Genomic DNA, 25,165 nt, shown 5'->3' with positions numbered 1-25,165 from the left:
CTAAGATAAAACAAGGAACAGGTGGAAAAACAGAAGGACTCAGGTTAGGGTGACCTCCGGTGGTGAGAGGTGATGCTATCTTCAGCTGGTGTCACAGATATACTGAGGAATCTGTGATTTTAGCAGGCCTCTAGGGCCTTGCTACAGGCAGTTGTTAGATCAGTTAGTATGTCACAGAGGCCTAATATAACTTATAGGATCACTATGGCCTGGGGACTGCACTGGGTGCTAACATGTGGGGAGAAAGGACTGAGAGCATCCACACTGGCTTCTACCTGATGTGTGGGTTATCAGGCCTCTGTGACCTGCTACATGTTCTACACTGTTAAGGGTGATTACGGTAAAGTAGCATCATCATGCAGTGTATTTAGTGGGTATAGCACTGAATGGTCCTTTTTTTGTCAAAAAACTGACTATTCAGTAACTGAATAGTCTATTCAGTCAGTCACATTTTCAATGTTCAGAGTTAGTCACCATATAGAAGCATTAATATTGATGAAATTCTATAAATATTATAATCTCAGACTTGAACAAAAACTGAATATCACATTATACTGATTAGAGGTGCATTTTATATACTTGGTCCTTAGTAATTACAGGCCTAAACATCTGGTTGTATTTACTATTTAAGTTTATGTTTGTTTTAAAAACATAGATGACTGAAGCAGAAATAAACCCTGTTGATCAGGGATATGTAATAGTGATCTGGGATATATAATATTTACTGTTACATTTATTATTATTTAATTATTTAATGAAAAGACTACAGCCTAATGAATATTTAATTTTCTTTATGACCTTTCAGAGGATTTTCTCTGCTCATATGTATCACCACTTATTGTGAGAATTTGGGGGAAAGCTGCCATATAACTAAGCCATTATGGTGCTTGCCAGTATGGTGGTGTAATCCTGATCTGTTCAGCAAGCATGTCCTGTTAATGTCCTGTCAGTTACAGGACTAAAACTACTTCTGGATGACATGGAAAACAAAGATCTAACCCTAAATACAGAGAAAGTTTAAATAAGTTATATTAGTGGTGTGGTTTCTTTGTGTTTGCTGAAATTTTGTGTCAAGTGCTCCCTAAACGTGGCACATGGCATGGGTATGACTAGAGAAGAGATAAGATAATATTCCATGTTTTTGCATGACACATTTTTTCATAATGTTTTCATCCTAACTGTATCTAGGTGATCTAGGTATCCAGCTCTGCTGGCTCATAATATACACACAGTGCACACAGTGAGTAAGGCCTACATAGCCAACTTTATTTTACCGCAACTTCTGTGTGTGTGTGTGTGTGTGTGTGTGTGTGTGTGTGTGTGTGTGTGTGTGTGTGTGTGTGTTTTATGAACTTGTTTGCACTGCATGGAGTTTTACTGTAGCTTTAACATGGTATCTTTCAGTTATGCACAATGGCAATATATGTAGTTTAGTTTAGTTCATGTGAATATGTAATGTCTTACTTCTTGATGTTCAGGCCTGTAAGAACTTGAATTAGAATAACACATTACACTTGTGACAGCTGCAAAACACAGAATAAACAATTAATCTGTTATGCCTAATTTAATGTTGCATCAGGCAGTGTCTGCTGGGTGCTGTTGCTGTTCAGAGCATTGTCAAACCCTGAGGATGTTTATGACAGTCATGTGATGCCTGGACCAGTTGCTGTTAATTAATAGGGCTGTTATTTGTGTTTTTATTGTTTGTCAGGACTCCAGTCAGATTGCTTTCTAGGGGAGTACATCCTAGAGGGAGTCTGTTAGTAAGCTTGTTCTGCAAGTTGTAACACATCACTCTCTAAGTCCCTGGACTATTGCCCTCTTCCCTCGGCAGCGCCTCTCTAGTATCCCCAACTATGGCTCTTGGTTTGTTTATCTGGGTCAAAACACAAATAATGGTGGAAAAAAAAGAGATCTTGAAAAGTAAATGTTGTAAATTAACTCTTTGTCCTTAAGATATTTACATAGCACTGTATATGTAATTTATTTTGAGATCTTTCTTCATGAAACTTACTAAATGAAAATGTAGTCATACTGATAAATATGCAAGTTGCTCTGGATAAGAGCATCTGTGAAATGCTGGAAAACTAAATGAAAATGTCAATATGTGGTCAGTAGGCATATGGTCATTTCTAAATATGGCATTGTCTCTCATGCTGATGATACACAGCTGTACATTTCAGTCAAACCAACGAAGGAACAACTGGACACTGGGTCCCTAACATGAACGTGGATCACCCGCACCTGCTAGATCTGAACCTGGAGTACCTTTATGTATTTACACAGCACTGCACATGCAATTTATTTCTATTTCAAGATTTTTTTTCAGGAAATTTACCAAATGAATATACTTTATTTTATCCCATAAGCATAATATTACTTTGAAAATACATTCATGTCCTAATTCTCTTTTTGTGTGGGAGGCATTTTGACAGGTGCACCAGCCTGGCAGTTCAGCTACTGATCTTTAGCACCCTCTGCTGGTCACTTGCTAAGGCAACCAGATACTTCAAACAAGCAGGAGGCCATGACTAAACTTATGTCATCCAGCAGTGAAATCATTATTTGTTTTAGTAAAAGTTGCCCTATTTACTGTTCTGAAATCAGTTTTTACATTTTTAATTTGTAATGTTGCTTCATAGGAGGTGCCAGGGGAAGGAGCACATTTACAAAAGCTGTTAGTAACAAAGGCCATAAATCAATATGTTGGACTGTACGCGTTTCAATTTCAAAGGTGATAAAAGGACTAAGTATGTGAAACTTTTAGAGTCCTAGTTGATTATTTGTTACTTATCTAGGCCGGTTCTAGACTTCATTGCCCAGTTTCAGAGGCCGGGCGGGTGGCATAGTTTGTTGCCAAACTGCTGGACTCTGCAGGACTCTGCTGGACTCCGCAGGACTCTGCTGGACTCTGCAGGACTCTGCTGGACTTTGCTGGACTCTGGCCCACCAGCACTTGCCTTTGTGCATACCTGAACTAAACACTTAAGTTAATTTATTTTTCATTGCATCTTTTTTTATTGCCACTTCTGATTTATCTCTTCACTTATTAGGAAATGAGCTTTCTTTGCAAGATACTATGAGAATGTTTAGTGCTAATATGACCAATGCACAGTGAGAATGTACAGAGGGACAGTCAGCCACAATAAGATAGCAGTCATGATATTTATACTAAAACCTGATGTTAATAGTAAATCTGTTGTCATGCCATACTTTAGTATCTGAAATCTATATCACTGAGCATCATCATATATGAATATATGTAGTGGTGGCTCAGAAGTTAAGGTACTGGCCTGGTAGTCAGAAGGTTGCCAGTTCAAGCACCACCACTGTTGGGCCCCTGAGCAAGACCCTTAACCCTCAAGTTGTGTCCAGTCATAATTGTAAGTTGCTTTGGATAAATATAAATATATTAATAAGGTTGATATAGGCCTGTAATGTTCTTATCCTATAGTCTTAAATATATTTTATGATGGAGATCTTTATGGTATGATCACTCCTTGACCAACTGACATGGTAGCCAGAACATACATTTACCATCCTGAGTAATGGTCTCTGTCGTAAGTTCACACTGTCACACTTTGAACTTATGTGACCTTTAGTAGGCATAAAGGCTACCTTCCTAAAGGGACATCATGTGAACACAGAATGCCCAGAGATGTAATATATTTGAAAAATGTGTGTCATGTGAGTTTGAATGGACCGTCTAGCATGCCTAGCAAAGTCCCTGGTTATTTTGATAAGGTGCACTTTAGAATTGTTTAAAAGTGGAATTTCCTTCAATGAATTAATAAAAATATGCTCAGTATGCAGTGTGTGCAGGCCCTGAACAAACCTCTGAATGTATACCCAGGCCGATGTATTGATGTTTATATTAACATTCATATTGTATATTAAAAAACAGAATGATTATAATAATCAGTATATTATAATTATTTATTTTTTTTATTTTTTTTATTTTTCTTCACAATAAGCTTAACGTCATAACAGTATTATTATTATTACATTATAAAACTAATCTGTAATGATTTATAGTTTTAAAATGTTTTGTGCTTAATTTTTAGATTCCTTATTAGATTACTTAGTCTTATGCAGCCCAAGTCTCATGTGGAAAGGCTTGGTGTTGTTAAAGGTGTTTTGACTAAAAAGAACAGTCCTCTGTGTGCATTCTTTTGGCATCAGCCTTCTCCTAATCACTCCTGCCTTTACTACAAAGCTGCTAATTAATTATGATGCAATGCACCATTATAATACAAGCTGCCATTTGATCTCATAATTTGGAAACACTTACCTGTCAGCGCATGCCTACCAGGCTGAGCTGCATCTGCCACCCAACCCCTGAAGCCTCATTCGTGGGCAGATTATGCCGTCTGGCTGCTTCTCATCTTTCAGCTCCAATTAAATCATAGCCTTGGGCCTACACTGATTAAAAACTGACACAAGGGTGCCCTAGTGGTGTGTCTGAGCTCACAAACAACACACCTCAGCCCTCGAGACCAAGGTTTTCATTTGGGTTCGCCAGACAGCAACAGTCACTTTCACCCTGGAGACCTCTATTGATAATAATATTTTGGTGCAGTTTTGTTTTTTGTTTTTTTTCTCTGACTGGTGAATGCTAATTGTTTTTTATAACAAGTTGTTTTGGAAGTTAGTCGCACTCAATAACACTTTAATGCTCTTGCGTCAGATGTTCTGTTTGCTGAAAGGTTGCAGATGCTCTTTCGTGACCTTTTAATGAACAAAAAAATACCATGTTCTTTTACTGTAGTACTTCTGATATTAAAGTTGGTAGGGTATACTGGTATAACATGGTATAATGTTCTTTGATAATCCATGATGATTGTTACCTTTAGTAATGATCCCTGAATGAACCCTAGTTGAAAGAACAGATTTCTTTTCTCCTGTTAGATTTTTTTTTTCTTTCGTTAAATCTGTGCATGATTGTACAAGACAGTATCATTTTACTATATTAACTAATATATCAAACCAAATAATGTAGGTTATGCATTGTTCAAAAAATGATATCACAAATGGTGTCACATCATAAAATCTAATTGTGTGTATAGTAAATTAAATGTGCAGCTATAAAAAATAAGAATAAAAAATTTAAAACTTTGACATACAAATGAAATAACATAAATTGTTCATCATAAAAGAAACTTGGAGAAGTTTTAACTGTTTAAGCCCTTAATATTCTGACTCTGTAGCTGCGTTTACACTGCAGCATATGTAAAGGTTACAGTGTAGAGGTTGCACATGCAGGGCCTCACATTCATGGCTGTGGACAGACCATTGCATATGAACAATGGCTATGGTCAGACCACTGCATACAACCAGTGGAGTTTTGGTGACATTGTAATATGCATGTTGGTAATTATGTGTGAAAGTGGAAGGTTAGTCTGAGGTCACTGGCATAGTGGAAGGTGTTTGCTTTTGTAAGAATATTCAATCTTTAATGTTTAATATTGTGATTGGTCCAAGGACCACTGCTGAACTCAGTACATGTTGAAATGTTGAAATTACAGTGCTATAATGTTCTTGATAAACACAGTCATGACACTGTGTAGAACTAGTGAGTATGATTACATGTTTGCTTACAGTTATGGAGCTGGATTCCTCTATGAAACAACACTAACACCCTGTTTAATTGTATATTACTTGCAATAATATGACTGGCCGAAGACACTAATTAATCACAACGACCATTCATATTTCACTTTGGCCAACTTATTAGCATATATTGTATATGACATAGTTTATATACAATATCATCTAACATATATAACAAATAACATCTTTATATAATAACTATATAACAGCTTTTATATGACAACAAATGCAGTTGCTTTTTAGATGCATCTTCGTGTTTCATATTGCAGTGGACAGCAATCATATTCCTCAAGGACTACATATGTTACAGTCATTCGGCTCCAACCCTCACCTAGCAAACCTGACTAGAGACCACAGTTGTAAGTAACTGCAAAGATAGGGCCTGAACAGTGTGATTAACTATTCCAGAGCTCTACAAATGTCAGCAGCAGCTTGGCCAATTCCACTTGTTTACCAGTGAGTCAGGTAGACTCAGTGTCAGGTAGATTAGACACCTGTTCCATACTAAATATTTGGTTGAGTTAGAATTCAGATAAAGTACCATAATAGAAATTCATTTTCAGTGCACTAGTTTATAATTTCTTTTACTGAACTTCATGTATAATATTAGTTAGTCAATTTACTACCGAACTTGCTGTTGTGTGTAACAACCAGAAACATCGTTTTCTGTTTCACTCTCTGAGCTTCTCAATTGATAGGCATGCAGTCTTCAAAAAATATGAGGTCAACCCCTGCCAAATTGCCTTAGATACCGCAGCAAAAGGACATTCAGAGGTCATAGAAGTGAAATGAGAGAATAGAACTTACATTAATATATTAGGAGTGGCAACAAAAATACCTTTATCTCTTGTATTATCCTTTTTAAATTAACCAAATGTGTGCATTGCCCTCAAAGAAGATTTAGAAGCCACATAAAACTGAAAATAAATAAATAACTATATGAATAAAAACATATATAGGTTTGCAGCTGTAGAATTGCAGATGATGGCTGCATTCTGGGTTTACCAAATCTCCATGGCTTCTCCATGGCATGCAAACAAGCTATTTTGTAAGCTTTGCCTGTGTTCTTATGAAACCACAGCAAGATCCTGGATTTTGTTAAATGCCATCGTAGCTTTGGGAATAGGTTCTATGGTTAACAAAAGTCTGAAATAGACATTTTTTGGTCACAAATACCAGGGCTGAAAACATAAGCTCCTAGTGAAGTACGATGATATGATTGCAGGTCTGTTTTCCTTCCAGAGGCCTTGGAAGTCATCATGTTAGTAAAATGCAGCTGTCACTGCCAGAATGATCCCCAGATGTGTCCTTAGGGCAATAATGCACATCATAGCTCAGGTCCCATGCAAAAAAGTGTTGCACTCATCACAAAAACAAGCTTTTATCACAACCATCCTAAACCCACTGAAGACTTTTGGTGTGGGTTGAATTGGAGCTAAAAAGGGCTTTTTCTCCCAGAAAAATATTTCTCAGTATTTATAAATACATATGCATTTTTCTGACATCTACCTTCTGTAACACCTGGCAAATCTCAACACCCCACCGTTATAACCATTATCATGATAATAAAACACAGGCTGTGCTCCACCTTCCTTTCACAGAGAATGATAATCTTACATTAAACTAAAGACAGCAATGTTGATGCCCTTTAGGGATGGCACCATAGTATTACACCGTTAGAGACCTCCTATTCGTAGGAATACTCAGAGAACATTCAGTGACAATATCTTTACTTGGTAAGTGTCTCACAGCATTACATGAAAATTTTTGCTCAAAGTTTACTTATTTGCTTACTGCTGTGTGTAAATGGACCCCTTTGTAAATGGACATTCTGCTAATTTGGTTTTGTATGTTGGCATTCATCTTATTCTGGCCCTAGGTCTTGGACATGAATTCCAGTACCAGCTGTATTAGACAATGGCTATTTCTATGGATGTCTAAACTTATAATGAGCATCCCACATGAACAATGAATGGCACTGTTCCTCTTTCCACTGTTACTCTCTCAAATGAGGCTGTCAAATCTGTTGGCGGTAGAAAACAGAGACAGCAGTTTTATTCACTGACAGTTCATTATCATAGATATTGATATTCTGTGTTATTAGGAACACCTGCATACCTGCGCAATTCATGTAATTATCCAAGCAACTCGTTGTGTGGTAACTGCATATTGAACAAAATCATGTAGACATGGATCTAGCGCAAACATCCAAATGGGGAAAAATGTGTGGATTTGACCATAGCATGGCTTTTGGCGCCAGATGGCGCCAGTGAGTTTGAATATTTCAGAAATTTTCAGAAAACAATTTTTGATGAGACGTGCAGATGGTAGGGTCAGAATTTGGTGTAAACAACATGAATCCATGGATCCAACCCATCCTGCCTTGAGTCAAGCGTGTAGGCTGCAGGTGATGGTGTAATGGTGGGGGAATGGTTTCACTGGCACACACTGGGCCCCCTAACGCAAGTCATGAGATTGGATGAATGTTCTGCTGAAAAATCTGCAGCAATTACATGTTGCAATCTTGTCAATATGGACCAAAATGTTAAAGGAATGGTTGCGACACCCTGTGGGCTCCATGACATGTGGAACTGAGGCTGTTCTGAGGAAATGGTGGCCAGTCAGTGTACTACATGGGAAAAGATGGTGGTGGCAGGCTTCATTCCCTTTGATTTATAGTGAAGATGGAGGTGGTGTCTGGGAAGAGTTTTACAACATTAGAAACTGTCTGTAAATAAAGCTGAATAAAGCATTCATAAATAAAGCATTCATTCCATGTATTCTACAGTATTCTAGTTCATTGGTATGTTTAATTCTAGCCTACTGTACTGTGCTTGGATATATTCTATGAGTAAATGACAAAGAACTTTTGTAAGTCGCTCTGGATAAGAGCGTCTGCTAAATGCCGTAAATGTAAATGAAACAAAACTGGACAATGTTAATAAATGATGTGTTTAATTGTGGTTGTGACAGTATAATGGTAAATGAAATGCATCAAATACAGCCCTTTCTCACTTTGGTAAGGGTCTTAATTTCTTTTTATATTTATTTGACATCTACTGATCTACTGTACTCTGCAGCACTACTCTCTGTGATGGGGTTTCACACCTGCCCTCTCCCCCTTCTGCTTTGTGGTCTCCAAGGCTCCTGCACACACTGCCCTTCTGCAGTTTTAACCTCCTTACACAAGCCACTGTTGATTAACTAAATGTGTGGTCAGTGCTTCCACATTTGATTGTATGATTAACTCTGATAAGAATGGATAATACAGCAGATACAACGAGTCACAATAAATCAATATGATCTAATTGTTCTTGTAAGGCTGAAAGTGACATGATTCTGTTTGCATTTCTTTGTTCCAGATTTTCTCTCCATATAATAGTCTGAATGTATTGTGCATACTATCCTGTTTGAAAACAAAGGATTCTATACTTTCACATATTACGTAATTTTACATAATCAGGGAAAAACAACTGAATAAGGCTTCATTTCAAATGTACTTGCAGTATTTCTAAGATGCTGCCGGTTTTTATACGTCTGACATCCTTACTGTGGTTCCTTTTAATAAACTCTGCTTGCTTTTATTAAGACTACCACATCGGGTCATAGCAAGGGTTTCTCTCTGCATAGTAGCAGTGAGCTATAGCAATGTTTCCTTCTTACACAGTGCCATGTTGACCTCTGAACTGATCCTCGGAGAGCTCATCATGGTTGAAGTAGCAGTCTCCTGTTGATATTAGAGAGGACTGAGTAGGAGAAACAGCCCCAGGTCACACTCTAATGCACCCTTATTTTCAACTCTGTGTGAACATCGCCTGCAGCGCTTACAGATACACTCCCAAAAGCCATTAAACAGCCTTTAATGAGGCACTAGTCCTCACACCTAAATACCCTACTGACAGAGCCTTGGGCTGGCAACAGCCTGATCTGTCAGTGTGTCTCATTCTCTCAGCCTCTTAATGTGCTATTGTTTCATGTCTGGGACTTTTATAACACTTGGCTGGTGGTTGGCACAGTTGGATAAGTAAATATTGAGACATGGGATGATCAGAATAAACTACTCCCGTAACCGGTTGCTCAAAATTTAGCAGCTGTCTCCCTCTTGTGAAATGGTGTAATAGCACAAAGTGATGTGTGAAGCTTACCTTTCAGAGATATATTTCCCCACAAGCATTTTAACATTAAGACATCTTAATTATTAGAGAAATTGTTCCTAGTCATATTTGACTTTATGTTGCCATTTTGCTTTTTATTCACTGAGTCTGGAGGTCAGACCAGGATTCATTCATGAAGCCTGCTATGCCAGAATGTCTGTAGTAAAAAAGAATGAATGCCCGATACCATTAAGAACTCTCTGATACCATTACGATCCAGTGTGCAATGAAAATGTGTGGTTTGTTATTGCAATGTGTGATTGTCCTGGGGAGCATTTCTGTTTCCACTGCACGAAGGCCTCAGGGGGGTTGGAGGCCTGGTGTGATGCAGGTGCTTCATGTTAGGAAGCCTTTGCCACATAAAAATGGGGATAGGTGAACCTTGCATCCACTACATGGGCGTCAGCTTTGCCTGTGCGTCTCATCTGTCGTCTGTGTGGCAAAATGCCACAGATGAAGCTTCTCTGTGCAGAGCAGAGAATTTTCCCAGCCGTGTGATTTGGGTCGAGTGGCTGTGTGCCCGGAGCCATAATGCAGCAGGGTAGCGTGCTTGTGCGTGCACACGTGTGTGTGTCTGTGGTGTTCCTCTTTCCTCTGGTCTCTTCCCAGGTCCTTCATAGGCAAACCTGTCGGTTCATCCATGGCCCCTCTCAGCTGCCCATGGTGGCCAGGGAGGGGGACATCACACTGGGGGCCCTGTTTTCTCTCCACGATGCCACACAGGAGCTGCAGCTCTCATTCACCTCTCAGCCGGAACCTGTTCAGTGCACTGGGTCAGTCAGCCTGCCAGTCAGACTGTATTAGGACATCTCCAAAGACCTGGCTGGATCTATGAATTTTTATATGTTATGGGTTGATACATTTTATTTTACTTCACATTTCCTCATTTTAAAAATGGCTTTAAGATGCTTTAACTTTTTCTTCACTGTTGTTCTATGTCAAAAACCTTTGGCGTTTGTATTTGCTCTGACTCTGTCTTAGAGAAGTGTTTCTATGTGCCAGGTCCACAGCACTGCATATTTTAACATTTATCCTGTTGCTTTTTTAGCTTATGAAAAGCTGAGTAATTCTTAGAGTTAGAGTTAGGTATGTAAGAACAGAGAAAATGCCGAACTGTATTTTTCAAGTATAAGCATTCAGAGACAGAATTATAAATAATGTAGACATCTCTAGTTTAGGGAGAAATAAGAATGTATTTTTATATAGGTTTAATTTCCGGACCTTCCGGTGGATGCAGACAATGATTTTTGCCATGGAGCAGATCAACAGAGATGGCCGTCTCTTGCCCAACATTACCCTGGGCTACAAAATCTATGACTCCTGCAGTAACCCCCTCTATGCCCTTCGCACAGCGATGGCACTGATGAGTGGCAGAGAGGAGGGGAGTGGGAACACTGAGTGTCAAGGCAACATTCCTCTTGTCATTGGTGATGGTGGATCCACACTATCAATAGTGGTTGCAAATTTTCTAGGTATTTTCCAACTGCCACAGGTGAGCAGTTTTATGGTCGAACAAAGTTGCACAAACACATCAAAATAACTGTAGTTAATTGCAATTAAGGGCAGTTTGTAACATGATAAAATCCTTACAGATTAATTCTTGGCATTCATATCATCTTGTCTTCTTTCCTCTCCTCTCCTCTCCTCTCTTCTTCTCTCATGTCCTCTCCTCTCTCCTCTCTTCAGATTAGCTATTTCTCCAGCTGCGCGTGTTTAAGTAATAAAAAAGCATTCCCAGCATTTCTGAGAACCATGCCCAGTGATTTCTTCCAGGTGAATGCCCTAGCTCAGCTGGTGCAACACTTCGGCTGGACCTGGGTGGGAACGGTTGCCGGGGACGATGCGTATGGTCGCGGAGGCGCCCAAATCTTTAATGACAAGGTCACCGGAATGGGTGCCTGCATTGCCCTATATGAGATCATTCCCAAAAACCACGCTCCGGCAGAGATATCCAGGATTGTGGAACGTATCAGTGGATCCAGCACACGAGTGGTGCTGGTGTTTGCTCTAGAACAGGACGCAAATGCCCTTTTCTCTGAGGCTCTCAGACAAAACCTCACAGGAGTGCAATGGCTGGGTAGCGAGGCTTGGATCACGGCAGCGATCCTCAACACGCCCCAGTTCCACAGCATCCTCCAGGGTTCCATGGGCTTTGCCATCCGCAGAGCTACGATTCCCAACCTGCAGTCTTTTCTGCTGCGTCTGCATCCCTCCTCTTTTCCCGATGATCCCTTTGTTGTGCAGTTCTGGGAGGAGTTGTTTAAGTGCTCTTTTCACAGCGTAGCTGGTGGAGAGCTCTCGGACAGACGCCCCTGTAACGGCTCAGAGGAGCTGGCAAGTGTGAAGAGCCTGTACTCAGACGTGTCTCAGCTCAGGATCTCCTACAATGTCTACAAAGCAGTGTATGCTGTTGCCCATGCTCTGGACACTATGCTGAGATGTGTGCCAGAAAGAGACCCCCTCACAGGGGGGGCCTGCCCTGACATACGCAACATCAAGCCCCAGCAGGTGGAAATACATCTTCAAATGCCACATTTCTATGTTCATGTTTTAACACACACTCTGGGTTTTGGGCGCGCCTAAAGAAAACACGGTTCTCCAGTTTTCACTATTTTATTCAATTGTCCATTTGGCTATGCAGCTTATTTTTGAGTTTTGGGAGTTAAAAATCAGGATCTGTGAACCTTAAGGTTTCATGATTAAGCTAAAGTAGTGGAGTCTCCTGAAAAGTTTTTTAAACATCCACATTTGGACAGCAGTAATATTCAGTTTGTAACAAAGCTGCTTTTTCCTAAAACGCTTTTCCTCGTTATTTCTGACTGTCTCCTCTCTCCTTTCTCCCTTTGTGCCTCTCCGTGTACCTCACCCCCTCCGTGTACCTGACCCCCACCGCGTTCCTCACCCTCTCCGCATTCCTCACCCCATCCGTGTACCTCACCCCCTCCGTGTACCTGACCCCCACTGCGTTCCTCACCCTCTCCGCGTTCCTCACCCCCTCCGTGTACCTCACCCCCTCTGTGTACCTCACCCCCTCCGTGTACCTGACCCCCATCGCGTTCCTCACCCTCTCCGCGTTCCTCACCCCCTCCGTGTACCTCACCCCCTCCGTGTACCTGACCCCCACCGCGTTCCTCACCCTCTCCGCGTTCCTCACCCTCTCCGCGTTCCTCACCCCCTCCGTGTACCTCACCCCCTCCGTGTACCTCACTCCCTCCGCGTTCCTCACCCCCTTTGCATTCCTCATCCCATGCATCTCTCTTCTTCTCTGGGTCTTTCAGCTCCTGTACTATTTGAAGAAGGTGGACTTCACTAATGAATTTGGTGAGGAAACTAAGTTTGATGAGAATGGTGACCCGGCAGCCATGTATGACCTGATCAACTGGCAACTCTTGGAGACTGGAGAGGTCCAGTATGTCACTGTGGGCAGGTTTGATGAAACCAAGAGTATTAAATTGGAGATAGAGGAAAAACAGATTATCTGGAATGGTAACCAGAGCCAAGTAAGCCATTGTGTATTTCAAAACCTTATTCAAGTGCCTTAATGTTTTACAAAAGTGCAGAACAGGGCAAGATTTCTGTGCTACTGAATATTTTGCATACAAGATTTATTCAGCTGTCACTTCCATGCCTAAGAAAGCACTTTCAGATGCTTGCTATAGATTCTGTCCCTAATATGTAAGTGAAGTTGTGTAGTTGCTTTGTTCTTTGCTCTGCAGGTGCCGGTGTCTGTGTGCAGTAGCAGCTGCCCCCCTGGTACCAGGAAGGCATTTAGACCCAGTTTCCCTGTCTGCTGTTTTGACTGCATACTCTGTGCAGTTGGGGAGGTTAGCAATCAGACAGGTGAGTCACCTGCACATGTCTGTAGCAAGCATACAAGAGAGAAATCCTGTGGAAACATTTAATGTAAACCAAAGAATTACAGTCATTATACAGATTTGTCATCTTTATGAACACTATTTTTTGAGTATGACAGTTTTCTAAAATCTGAAAATTATATTTGTTCAGGCATTGATGGGCTTGTTCCTGTCTCCCTGAAACCTTTGCTAGGTATGTTCATCACAATTTAAAGAGATTAGTGGTCTTATTCTAAAATGTGGCTGTAATGTGCCCTGTGCCTGTGATGTGTCAGATGCCACAGAGTGTATGACGTGCCCACCTGAGTTCTGGTCCAACCCGAAGAGGGACACCTGCATCCCGAAGCTGGTGGAGTTCCTGTCCTACAGTGACACCATGGGCATCACGTTGCTAGCTATGGCCCTGCTGGGTTCCTGTGCCACGCTCGCTGTGGCCCTCGTTTTCGCCTGTAAGCGCCACACACCCCTCGTCAGGGCCAGCAACTCAGAGCTCAGCTTCCTCATCCTCAGCTCTCTGTGGCTGTGCTTCCTGTGTGCGCTGGCGTACATCGGTCAGCCCACTCCGTGGTTGTGCCAGCTACGCCACACGGCCTTCGGCGTCGCTTTCTGCCTTTGCCTGTCGTGCATCCTGGGAAAGACGATGGTGGTCTTGATGGCTTTTAAGGCCACTCTCCCAGGCAGCAATGTCATGAGCTGGTTCGGGCCTCTACAGCTGCGCACTTTGATCTTCCTGTGCACGGCAGTGCAGGTGGTGATTTGTGGCACATGGCTGGGCCTGGCACCACCTCTGCCGCGTAGGCTGATGAACCGTGAGTCAGCACGCATCATTCTGCTGTGTGACATGGGCTCAACACTTGCCTTCTACCTAGTGCTGGGATACATCGGCTTATTGGCAGGTGTCTGCTTTGTTATGGCCTTCCTCGCCCGGAAGCTTCCGGACAATTTCAATGAGGCAAAATTCATCACATTCAGTATGCTGATCTTTTGTGCTGTGTGGATCACCTTTGTTCCAGCATATGTCAGCTCTCCAGGGAAGTACACAGTGGCAGTGGAGGTCTTTGCCATCCTGGCCTCCAGTTATGGCCTTCTGCTGTGTATATTTGCCCCAAAATGTTACATCATTCTGCTTAGACCAGAGAAGAATACAAAGAAACACCTCATGCACAAATAAATGTGAGGCAAGATATTTTAATATTAAAAATAACATTTTTAAAAAACTTTATAAATTTTTTATTGACACCTTCAAACCAGTTCGTATATATCAAACTATATCATATATGATGCAATTTCAGCATAATTTGTGCTATGTAAGTATATATATAATGGGGGGGGGGGGGGGGGTTTCAACTTTTTTTCCCCACAATAAAGATTTCATATTTTTTATTACATGATCTATTTACACATTGTCCATTTACTGTAGCATTTCTTTTAAACTTGCATCATTGCTATCTGTCCACTAAGAGGTGCTGTTGACATGAATAACTGAGTTCTCAACTGAGCGTAATCGTATAGCTTGACTTAAATGATACAAACTCTGATGGGCATTGTCATTATTTTGGTCCTTCTCAGGACACCAAGGGCTTGCTCTCTCTCTCTCTCTCTCTCTCCCTCTCTCTCTCTCTCTCTTTCTTTCTCTCTCTCTCTCTCTCTCTCTCTCTCTCTCTCTCTCTCTCTCTCTCTCTCTCTCTCTCTCTCTCTCTCTCTCTCTTAATCCCTCAGTCGTCCTGGTCTTAAGCAGTAGGCCAAAAAAAATGTCCTGTCTGTTTCCAAACAAGCCCATACACAGCCTTCTGTCCCTCGGTACCAGTTAGCAATAAAAACCCAGCTGCTTTAAGCCAATTAAAAACTCACTTTAACAGCCTCTTTTTCTTGCTGAATGCTCCAGGAACAAACGTGCACACACGCACACACTCTGCTCGTCTGACTGATTAGCTACAGCTGACTTTATTAGTGTCTTTTTCCACTGGTGTGGGTGAAGAGGTGTGGTAGAAGAGGGCACGCATTTAACAGGTCTCTCTCCTCAGATGTGTTTACCACATCTCACTCATGTGGTAAACAGCACTACGACCACAACACCAGTACCATGAGGGTCAATAGATAACGTGATACAGTTTCCAACATTCGCATGGTGTCCTAGGCCCTGTTTGACTCTACATTTTTTTAAACATGTTCCTATTCCAAATTTCTCTCCTAAGTTTGTCAGTGAGTCTAGGAGGCTAATCTGCGTCACAGTGTGACAGATAGTGATAGATGTGCTCTTGGCTCTTAATTCAGGTTTCTTGCTTCATAGACCAAGCGAGAAGCACTCTGAGTGGGATGTGTCTGTGAGGTGGATAAGGTGATTACAAAGATGCAAGTATGAGAAGGTTAAAAAGACAGTAATTCTTACTGATGATATATGAATGTGCGATAGGAATTCATAGGGATTTATAGTAACCCCTAATCATTGCATCAGGCTAAAAGCACTCAAACCAATTCTAATTTTCCTGTGGTTGCTGTGTCATTTAAATCTGATTGGAGTAATTGATATAGCTGGCATGTAAGCCACCACTAGCATCAGTCCTATTACAATAGCTCAGGGCAAACTACGCTAATTTGATGCATGTGGCTATAAATATTTCAGTTGACAATCTGGAACTCATTGCGTTATTTGAAAAGAATACTTGACTGGAGACCAACTACATTCCAACTAAGGTTTATTTGCCCTATAACTAAAATCTCCTAAATGTTTGTTCCAAAGTGTCCTTCTCCTGAACCCATATGTCTGGCCAGGTTTGTTTGATGGATTTGTTTGAAAATTCAGTCTCAAATAAAGTCTCAAGTTCATCTGAAATATGCTTCCCTTGCTGCCTTGATCTTTGTAGTACTTCAGATCTCCTTCTCAGATATGCATAGTCTTCCTCCAAAGTGAATAAACCCAAGGGCCCTTTCATGTGAGGTCTTTGTTGATTGATCTATCTGTGTGTTTTGTGTTGCGTGTGTATGAACTCGCACACATGTGTTTTTGCTTTGGTGTTTCTCTCACACCCTTTAAATTCCCCACAGAGAGGCTTTTCATTCATCTGCCTGTATAAAATTCTCAAGGCATAGTCGCAGTGAACATTCAGTGCAGAGTGGGTCGGTTGTGTGACATGGCGGTTAGGATGCCACTGGTGCTCCACGCTGCCACCCTGCTGCTGTCCGTCCTTTTCCCCGCACACGGTGCCCCCGAGGTGGACTGTGCCCTCTGGCAAGACCTGGACTCCGCTGTCGTCCATAAGGAGGGCCAGGTGATCCTGGCTGGGATGTTTCCCTTACACTCTAAAGGGGTGGAGCAGGAGCTGAATTTCAGCAGCTCACCAGGGATGAGGAGATGCAGGGGGTAAATGTCCACTGTCTACCAGCAAACACACTTGCTGCTGCAGATGGGCAGCCAATAATTAAAGCTCCCTTTGCTGCTGATGCCTTTGATGCAATAGTGTTCCATTAGCACCTCATCCATTAACTAAATGTGCTGGGTGTTTGAAGCAGAAATGTTCAGTGCATATTTTGTTCGTGTTCTAGCCCTGTCTTGGTTTTGTTGTTGTTGTTGTTGTTGTTTGTTTTGCATTTTTTTGTACACAGGCTAAGCTTAACTCTTGATCGTTTTTGTTTAAATGTAATGACCATGTAAATGAACAGAAAAAAAAATTGTATGTGAAAAAAAAGTGTGTGAAGAAAGCTGATATAATGATACAAATGGCTCTTTTTTGCTCTTTGAATGTCCTGTGGCTTCAGGTTGAACTTGCGTGCACTCCGCTGGTCTCAGGCTATGATCTTCTTCATAAATGAGATCAACAGAAACCCTGACCTGCTTCCCAACATCACGCTGGGTTACAGGCTGTATGACACGTGCTGGCTGGTGGCACTGTCTATGAGAACAGCCTTGTCTGTGGTCTCTCAGCCCATAAAGAGGAGCCAGACTGGGGCATGTTTGGCCCCGACCGTGCCTCTTATCATAGGAGACTCAGGATCCACCCTGTCCATAACCATCTCTAGATTGCTCAATCTGTTCAAGATCCCAATGGTGAGATCAGCCCAGCACAAATAGATTTTTGTACAGATGTTCTGTTTGTATAAGTTTTGTTGTATATGTCCTCCCCTTTTCTCTCTCTCTCTCTCTCACTCTTTCTCAACCCCAGTGTAAATTTACTCATACAATGATAAATTCTCTTGAAATGTTCATTTGTGTCCAGCTTATATAACCATTGTGTAAGTGTGCAAATTTAAGGCTGTTTTGTTTTTTGTTTCTTTTTTGCTGTGTAGCGTTTGATTTTTACTGGCATTTTTAACAAATATTGACAATGCTGTATTCTTGCTGTCTCCCACTCATTCTCTGCCTTGCCCTGCTCTCTCCTCTCCACCCATGTTTTTCTCTCTAAACTCCCAGGTTAGTTACTTTGCCTCATGTGCTTGCCTCAGTGACAAGAAGCAGTTTCCCTATTTCTTCCGTACAGTGCCCAGTGACTCATTCCAGGCCAGCGCTGTAGCACGCCTCATCAAGCACCTTGGCTGGTCCTGGGTGGGCATGTTGGGCACTGATGATGACTACGGATACACTGCCACTGGCATGTGCACTGCCGAGCTGACACGCCTGGGCGTGTGTGTGGCCTTTCACATCATCATCCCCAAAGTGCCATCTGTGCAGCAGATTCAGGGCATCGTGAAGACCATCCAAGACTCCACTGCACGCGTGCTGGTATGTTTCGCCACTGAGGAGGAAATTGAGCCTGTGATGGAGGAGGTGGTGAGGCAAAACGTGACAGGTAGGCAGTGGGTGGCCAGCGAGGCTTGGATAACCTCCACCCTCATGTCCACCACCTACCCTTCTCTTGTTGGTACGATCGGCTTCGCCATCAGCCGAGCCACGATCCCAGGCCTCCAGAAGTTTCTCCATAACCTGAGACCTTTGGCTGAGCCATATAACCCCTCTGCCCGAGAATTCTGGGAAACACAGTTCTCCTGCTCCTTCAATAAGAGCAAGCCAGTCGGTTCGATGGCCGATGCAGTCCATTATAACCGCACCTGTACAGGAGAGGAGAGGATCGAGGACACTGAGACAGCCTATAATGATGTGTCCCAGCTCAGAGTCACCTACAATGTGCACAAGGCTGTGTATGCTGCAGCCCAGGCACTGCACAACCTGTTCATGTGTCAGAGAGATGAGAGCACCACTGATAAGCAGCCCTGTCCAGATATCTACAACCTTCAGCCCTGGCAGGTATCACAAAAGCCTAGTCATGTCAAATTAACTATTAATAACAAACACCATCTTAGAACTACAATGACACAAAAATGTTCCTTTCTCACTGATTTAAAAATCTTGATTCTGCATTGATTCTAAAATCTTACCATAGTTACATAGTTTACCTGCGTGAATGTAATGTAAGCTTTTGAGGACATGCAAACATCTATTTTTGATTAGATGATTCAGTACCTGAAGGAGGTAAACTACACCAATGTGTTTGGAGACACTGTGTACTTTGATGAACATGGAGACTCTTTGGGCTCATACGATATAGTAAACTGGCAGAAGGGCCCAGGAGACAGGACTCTGCGGTTCGTTAAAGTCGGACACTTTGATTCCTCTCTCCCAGCTGATCAGCAGCTGCTGCTCCACCAGGACATCATGTGGCATGACGGGTCTAAGGAGGTGACATCACTGACTACGATTACCCGACTGCAGTTGCTAACTGAATATTATTGGCCAACGTCTATATGCTGTAGTCTAAGCCCCTGGCTCTGGCTATGCAGATTAAGTATGAAATGTTGATTCCCATTGCTGAGCTTTTGTAATTAAAAGAAAATGGTCATTTTAAGCCCCTCTACCTCTCTATCTTTGTCTGTGTCTCTCTCTTTTTCCTTCTTTCGTTCCCCACCCTTTCCCACTCCTCTGCACAGGTGCCAGTGTCGGTATGCACTGCCAGCTGCGCGCCAGGCTACAGGAAAGCAACACGTAAGGGTGAACCGCTCTGCTGTCACGACTGTGTGCCTTGTGCTGAAGGCACCTTCAGCAGCAGCATAGGTACATAGCTTCGCTCCTCCAGTTCCTTGTTTAGTGCAATTTAGTACCTTCCCTACCAGAGCTGACCTGAGCACTGCAGAGCAGGGTGCTGGTGAGCTGGGGCATAAACTTCCCTGCGACCTTCAATAACCGCAGTTTTGGACCTTTTGCATAAACCCTTTTGTGTCACAGAAAGCACACTTAAGGTGCATTACCTGAACACAGTATTAGTCTCTCTCGCTCTCTCTCCTTCCTGATTAAACACACAGAATCCTCTAGCCAAAAGGGAACAAAAACAGTTTCCTTGGAATGTGAGAATTTGTGGTAATTTGAATACCATAGAAAGCAAGAAGTTTGCAGTCTCTATACTCTGACCTGTCTCTTCTTAGAGGTGTCAAGTAAGACCAGTTTACCCTCGCATGTTTATTTTCATAAATTAGGTGTTTGTTTTTTGAGAAAATAAAATCACAAGACTTACTGTGATACACAGAAATCAGCAGTTAAACGTGGATTAAAGGTTAAACACAAGCGTTTGGATGTAACTGAGTATTGAGTTCTGTGCTGGTATATCATTCACTGTCTGTTTTGCTTCTGTTCTCAGACCAATCTGAGTGCACTCTCTGCCCTGAGGACCTCTGGTCCAGCCCACAGCGTGACAGCTGTGTTGACAAGCACATCGAGTTTCTGTCTTACACTGAGGGTTTTGGCATGGCCCTAGCAGCCATGGCTATCCTTGGCATAGTCGCCACTATGACCGTAGCCAGCATTTTCCTCCGTCACCGAGACACGCCCCTGGTCCGCGCCAACAACTCAGAGCTGAGCTTCCTGCTGTTACTATCGCTCACACTCTGCTTCCTGTGTGCCCTCACCTTTCTGGGCCAGCCTACACGCTGGGCCTGCCCACTCAGACGCACAGCCTTCGGTTTGACCTTTGCCCTCTGTCTCTCCTGCCTGCTCAGTAAGACTCTTGTAGTTCTTATGGCCTTCAAGGCCACATTGCCTGGAAACAACATGGCACGTTGGTTTCGCCCTCCCCAGCAGCGACTGGGTGTATTCCTCTGCTCTGCCCTACAATGCGTCATTTGTATAACTTGGCTGACCACGGCCCCACCTTATCCTGTAAAGAACACATGGCTGTACCGGGACCGGATTGTTCTAGAATGCCACATGGGTTCTGTGGCATTGTTCAGCTGTGTGCTCGGCTACATTGGGTGTCTGGCTGTCTTTTGCTTTATACTGGCTTTTCTGGCCCGAAAGTTACCTGACAACTTTAATGAAGCCAAATTCATCACATTCAGCATGCTCATATTCTGTGCAGTTTGGATCACCTTTATTCCAGCTTATGTCAGCTCTCCTGGAAAATTCACTGTAGCTGTTGAGATATTTGCTATTTTAGCCTCAGGTTTTGGTGTTCTTCTCTGTATTTTTGTCCCCAAATGTTACATTATCATCTTTATCCCTGAAAAGAATACTAAAAAATATCTCATGTCTCAATCTGTTGGAAGGTGATTTATATTAATGTGGTTCTTGAACAAAACGTCATGGCTCTTGTCTTGGTGCTGCATGGTATACTGTATCTTAACAAAACATGCACTTAAAAACTTTGGTTTGTAGATTTGGCTGTTGACACAGATGACCTTTGTGATTCTTTAACTGTTATGCTGATGTTAAACCCATAGGGTGAGTTTAAGGACAACATGAAGCTCCTTAAAATTCTTCCCAAAATATTATTTTGATTAAATTATGAATTTTATGAAATATAATTCAATTATGAACTACAGAAAATTCATTAACAGATCGACTTGTGAAACCAGTGCTTTCTGTTTTTACCACCAGGGAGCACTGATGTTCCAGTGTGAGTCATAAAATGCAGATGAACACTTCAGTCAGCACAGAGCCTAACTTAAAATTGCAATTATATAAAAATATTGATATAAATGACAACATCCCTCTATTATCTACATAACCAGACAGACATATACTTTATCCAGTGGTTGTATGTTAGTTCATTATACATTATTTAGCCACAGTTAACAAATGAGAGCTGCTGTTGATACAAAATGCTCAGCATGCGCTGCAATAATGAATGTCATAATAATAATGAACTGGTCAATACCAGTTGTTTTATTGCAAGTTAAAGTCTTTTAAAACGCACAGCAAACAGGTAGAAAAGAAAATATTCTATGGACTCAAATAAGATGAAAGTTACTGATCAGGAAATATCACAAGTATGGGAACACATCTCCCAACACACTAATAATTACCAAAAAAAAGACAAATCAACCAAAACACAATTAGATTATTTAACAACCTTGCTCAAACATTAACTAAATAAATCATCAGAGAAGCAGGGCATCCTGGGAGTCCTCACCATATCCTGCTCTCCAATTGGCCTCACTCCACAAGTCAGGTGACAGACACCACATGCTCCCTCCCCCCTCCATCCTGGTAACCCACACAAGCTAGACAACACATCCCTTTGCATCCCAGCCTCCCTATCATCCTGTTTTTTGTGTGACTTGGCTGACCACGGCTGTACCCTGGCCGGATTTACCTCAGAAAGGCCACAGAGGGTCTGCTGCTTAGCAGCAGGGGCTCCCAGTTCACTTTCAGGGCTATTCCCTTGGTGCGACACTGACCCAACAATCTGTTTGGCCTCCTTCATGGGGCAGGTTCAGGCTGAGCTGATCCATTGACAGTCCATTGCTCTGCCCAGATTCAATATACCCTCTCATCCAGGCACTCCCAGGGGCCCTCCCATGCAGCTTGCGGCAGTGTCCCTTTCGATGGCACGAGACCTACAGTGACACTCATATCAGTGTGGCAGTGTGAATCACAAGATTGTTTTATGCTGGCATCAACCTAGTGGTGCATAGTGCAGAGACAACATTGGTGGATCTCCTTTGTGTACCTTGCTCCAGAACGGCTGAAGTTACTGGCAGAGCAGTATGCCAATAGAAGCAAGGGCTGGTGTTGTGTGGTGACAGTTGAAAGCTGAGTGGTGAGCATCTGCTTGAAACACTTCACCAGGCTTCTCTTAGACTATGGAGCGGTGTATTTCAAGTCTTCTAAATGATCAGCCTCAGGCATGACCACCGAGTCGAAGTTCTGCCACTTGTTCCTCTGGCACTCTACATTTATTTATTGCATTTAGCTGACACTTTTATCCAAAAAAACTTACAATTATGACTGAGTACAATCTGAGCAATGGAGGGTTAAGGGCCTTGCTCATTGGCCCAACAGTGCCAACTTGGCAGCAACAGTGCTTGAACTAGCAACCCTTCTGATTACTAGTCAAGTACCTTAAGCACTGAGTTACCACTGCCTTGCCCCTCTAAATTGAAAGAACACCTCAGCTAACTAATCTGCCATCATGGCTGGAAGCATGTATGCCTTGGGCCACTTAGGAAAGTATTCCGTGGCCTCAAGGACATAGCAGTTCCCAAATTTGTGGTGGGAAAGTGGCCCAGGACATGCACAGCAATCTTCTCCATAGGTGCACTGGAGCAGAGAGACTGATTCACAGCGCATATGCCTGCTGTGGCAGTTCTTTCTTTGCTGTGTGTTGCTGTGCACGCGGAGCTCCACATCCAAAGCAAGTAAATTTTCCACTGCAGCCATTTCAGCATTTTGCATACATCAAAGTGCATGTTAGCCAGTCTGTGCACCCGTAGAAGTAAGGACAGAAGTAGTACATCCCCCCACATGACAGCCAACAGCTCTGAAGGAATAAATCAAGTTATATTTATATAGCACCTTTCAAGGAACCACACACAGCCTTTCAAGGAACCACACATAGCTTTTGCTATCGTCACACACACCAGTGAGAAGTGGCTGCCAATTGCACACAGTGTACTCTCAACCAGAAACCTCAGCCCCCCGGGGCACTGAAATGGCTGCATGGAGGGGAGAAAGGGCAACATGCAGGATAGAGTCCTCCACCCAGATAGGGACACAAACCCAAGCCCCTAGCACTAAGAGGCAAACATGCTAACCACCAAGCCACTATGCTGCCCACAAGCATTCTTTGTTATGCAATAGTTGTGTTCTGGTTTGCTCAAGCACTGGCAATAGTATGCAGCAAATCTCTCAGTCCCATCCTGTATCTGTGAAAGGACAGTGCCACTGCCCCTATCGATAGTGTTTGTGTCCATAACAAACTCACTTTGCCCTGGGAAATGCTAGCCCCAGTATCTCACTTATCATGTACAGAGAGCAACAAATGTACTGTTAGCCTCGTTTTCCCACTGGAAGGCAGCCCCCTTTATTGTGAGCCAAAATAGCTGTGCAACTATACTGGGAAACCTATGCATGAGACACTGATAGTACAAAGCCAAAGCCAGGTTCACAAGTCTGGCAAGCATGGGCATTTGCCACACTGCATCCGCCTTTTCTGGGTTTGTTTCTACTCCGGCTTCGCTCATGTGTCCCAGGAAGCTCATGCACTGCTGGAAATTTCACTTTTTTGTATGTAGCTGAAGGTTTGTGGTTTTGATAGCCTGGATTACCTGCTCCAGACTTGTAAGTATGCCATCAAAGTTGGGTGTTTGGACCAGTGCATCTAGGTGAATGATGCACCAATCCTTAGGTATGCCAACAAGCACTCACTGCATCAAATGCTCAATCTTGTCTGGCACATTACAAAGCCTGAAGACTATCACCATGAATACCACAGTTCTGCACCCAGCATGAACACCATCTTCTTTTTGGCATCCGGAGTAAGTGCCACTTGCTGATATCCACTCCACAGATCCATGAACCACATGGAGCCTGTGAGCTTGTCCAAGGTATCTTCAATGTGTGGGAGTGAGTATGGATCAGGCTTTGTAACAGCATTGAGCCACCGATAGACCATGCAGAAGCACCATCTGTTATCCTTTTTCTTTGCCAGGACCACTGGTGCTGCCCAGGGACCATTCAATGGATCAGTGATTCCTGGGATCTCTTTCTTAGTCAACAGGAGCCAGTTGGGACAGAGCCAAAATCAGTACACCATCACCAGTGTTGATGCTGTGATGCACTAATTCGGTCCATTTACAGTCTTTATCCATGGCTGCGAAGATGATAGCAACAGCTGGTGCAGAAGCTCCAACAGTCACTGATTCTGCTCTTCTGTTAAACCTGACCCACTCTGCTGCCACAGCTCATTTCCAGCATCGCACAAACCTCCTCTTACCGACTGTCAGCCGATAATGACCAATAGTGCCAGAAGCACCTGCCTGAATATAACTGGAACGCTGTGGTCAGTTACACTAGGTCGTCGCATTTCTCTGGCATCAGATCAAAGCAGCTATGGCAGTTCGACAAGTACAAGAACATTTCCTTCCACTGCCAAACACAGGTACATGATAGTGACGAGTGACCGTTTCCATCCAGTCACTTATAGCTGTGTGGAGTATGGCTCCCAGGTGCCTTCACCTTTCTAATGTGGTAAGCGGATGCATGCCACCTCTCTCTCGCAAGGCACCAGCCAGGCTTTGCTAGTGAGACTTGCTGCGCTGTTTCCTTTGCCATCTACTTCAGCT

At 42.8% G+C, this 25,165-nt stretch overlaps 2 protein-coding genes across 2 annotated transcripts; both read left to right on the top strand.

Moving 5' to 3' along the window:
* Window positions 1-10,424: 10,424 nt before the first annotated feature.
* On the top strand, window positions 10,425-14,789 carry LOC113589484 (extracellular calcium-sensing receptor-like). Its single transcript, XM_027029169.2, has 6 exons — window positions 10,425-10,537; window positions 10,971-11,256; window positions 11,451-12,272; window positions 13,043-13,264; window positions 13,481-13,604; window positions 13,894-14,789. The coding sequence occupies exons 1-6, from the start codon at window positions 10,425-10,427 to the stop codon at window positions 14,787-14,789; spliced, it is 2,463 nt and encodes an 820-aa protein (XP_026884970.2).
* A 2,113-nt stretch (window positions 14,790-16,902) lies between these two features.
* LOC113589493 (extracellular calcium-sensing receptor) lies at window positions 16,903-21,149 on the top strand. Its single transcript, XM_027029183.2, has 6 exons — window positions 16,903-16,979; window positions 17,375-17,663; window positions 18,027-18,857; window positions 19,062-19,289; window positions 19,538-19,661; window positions 20,242-21,149. Exons 1-6 carry the CDS (start codon window positions 16,903-16,905, stop codon window positions 21,147-21,149), a joined length of 2,457 nt encoding a protein of 818 aa, XP_026884984.2.
* The last annotated feature ends 4,016 nt before the right edge of the window (window positions 21,150-25,165 follow it).

This window comes from Electrophorus electricus, chromosome 4, assembly GCF_013358815.1.
Source record: "Electrophorus electricus isolate fEleEle1 chromosome 4, fEleEle1.pri, whole genome shotgun sequence".
NCBI classification, from domain to species: Eukaryota; Metazoa; Chordata; class Actinopteri; order Gymnotiformes; family Gymnotidae; genus Electrophorus; species Electrophorus electricus.
The sequence above is the reverse complement of the archived record's forward strand: the minus strand, read 5'-3'. Positions and strand labels throughout refer to the sequence as shown.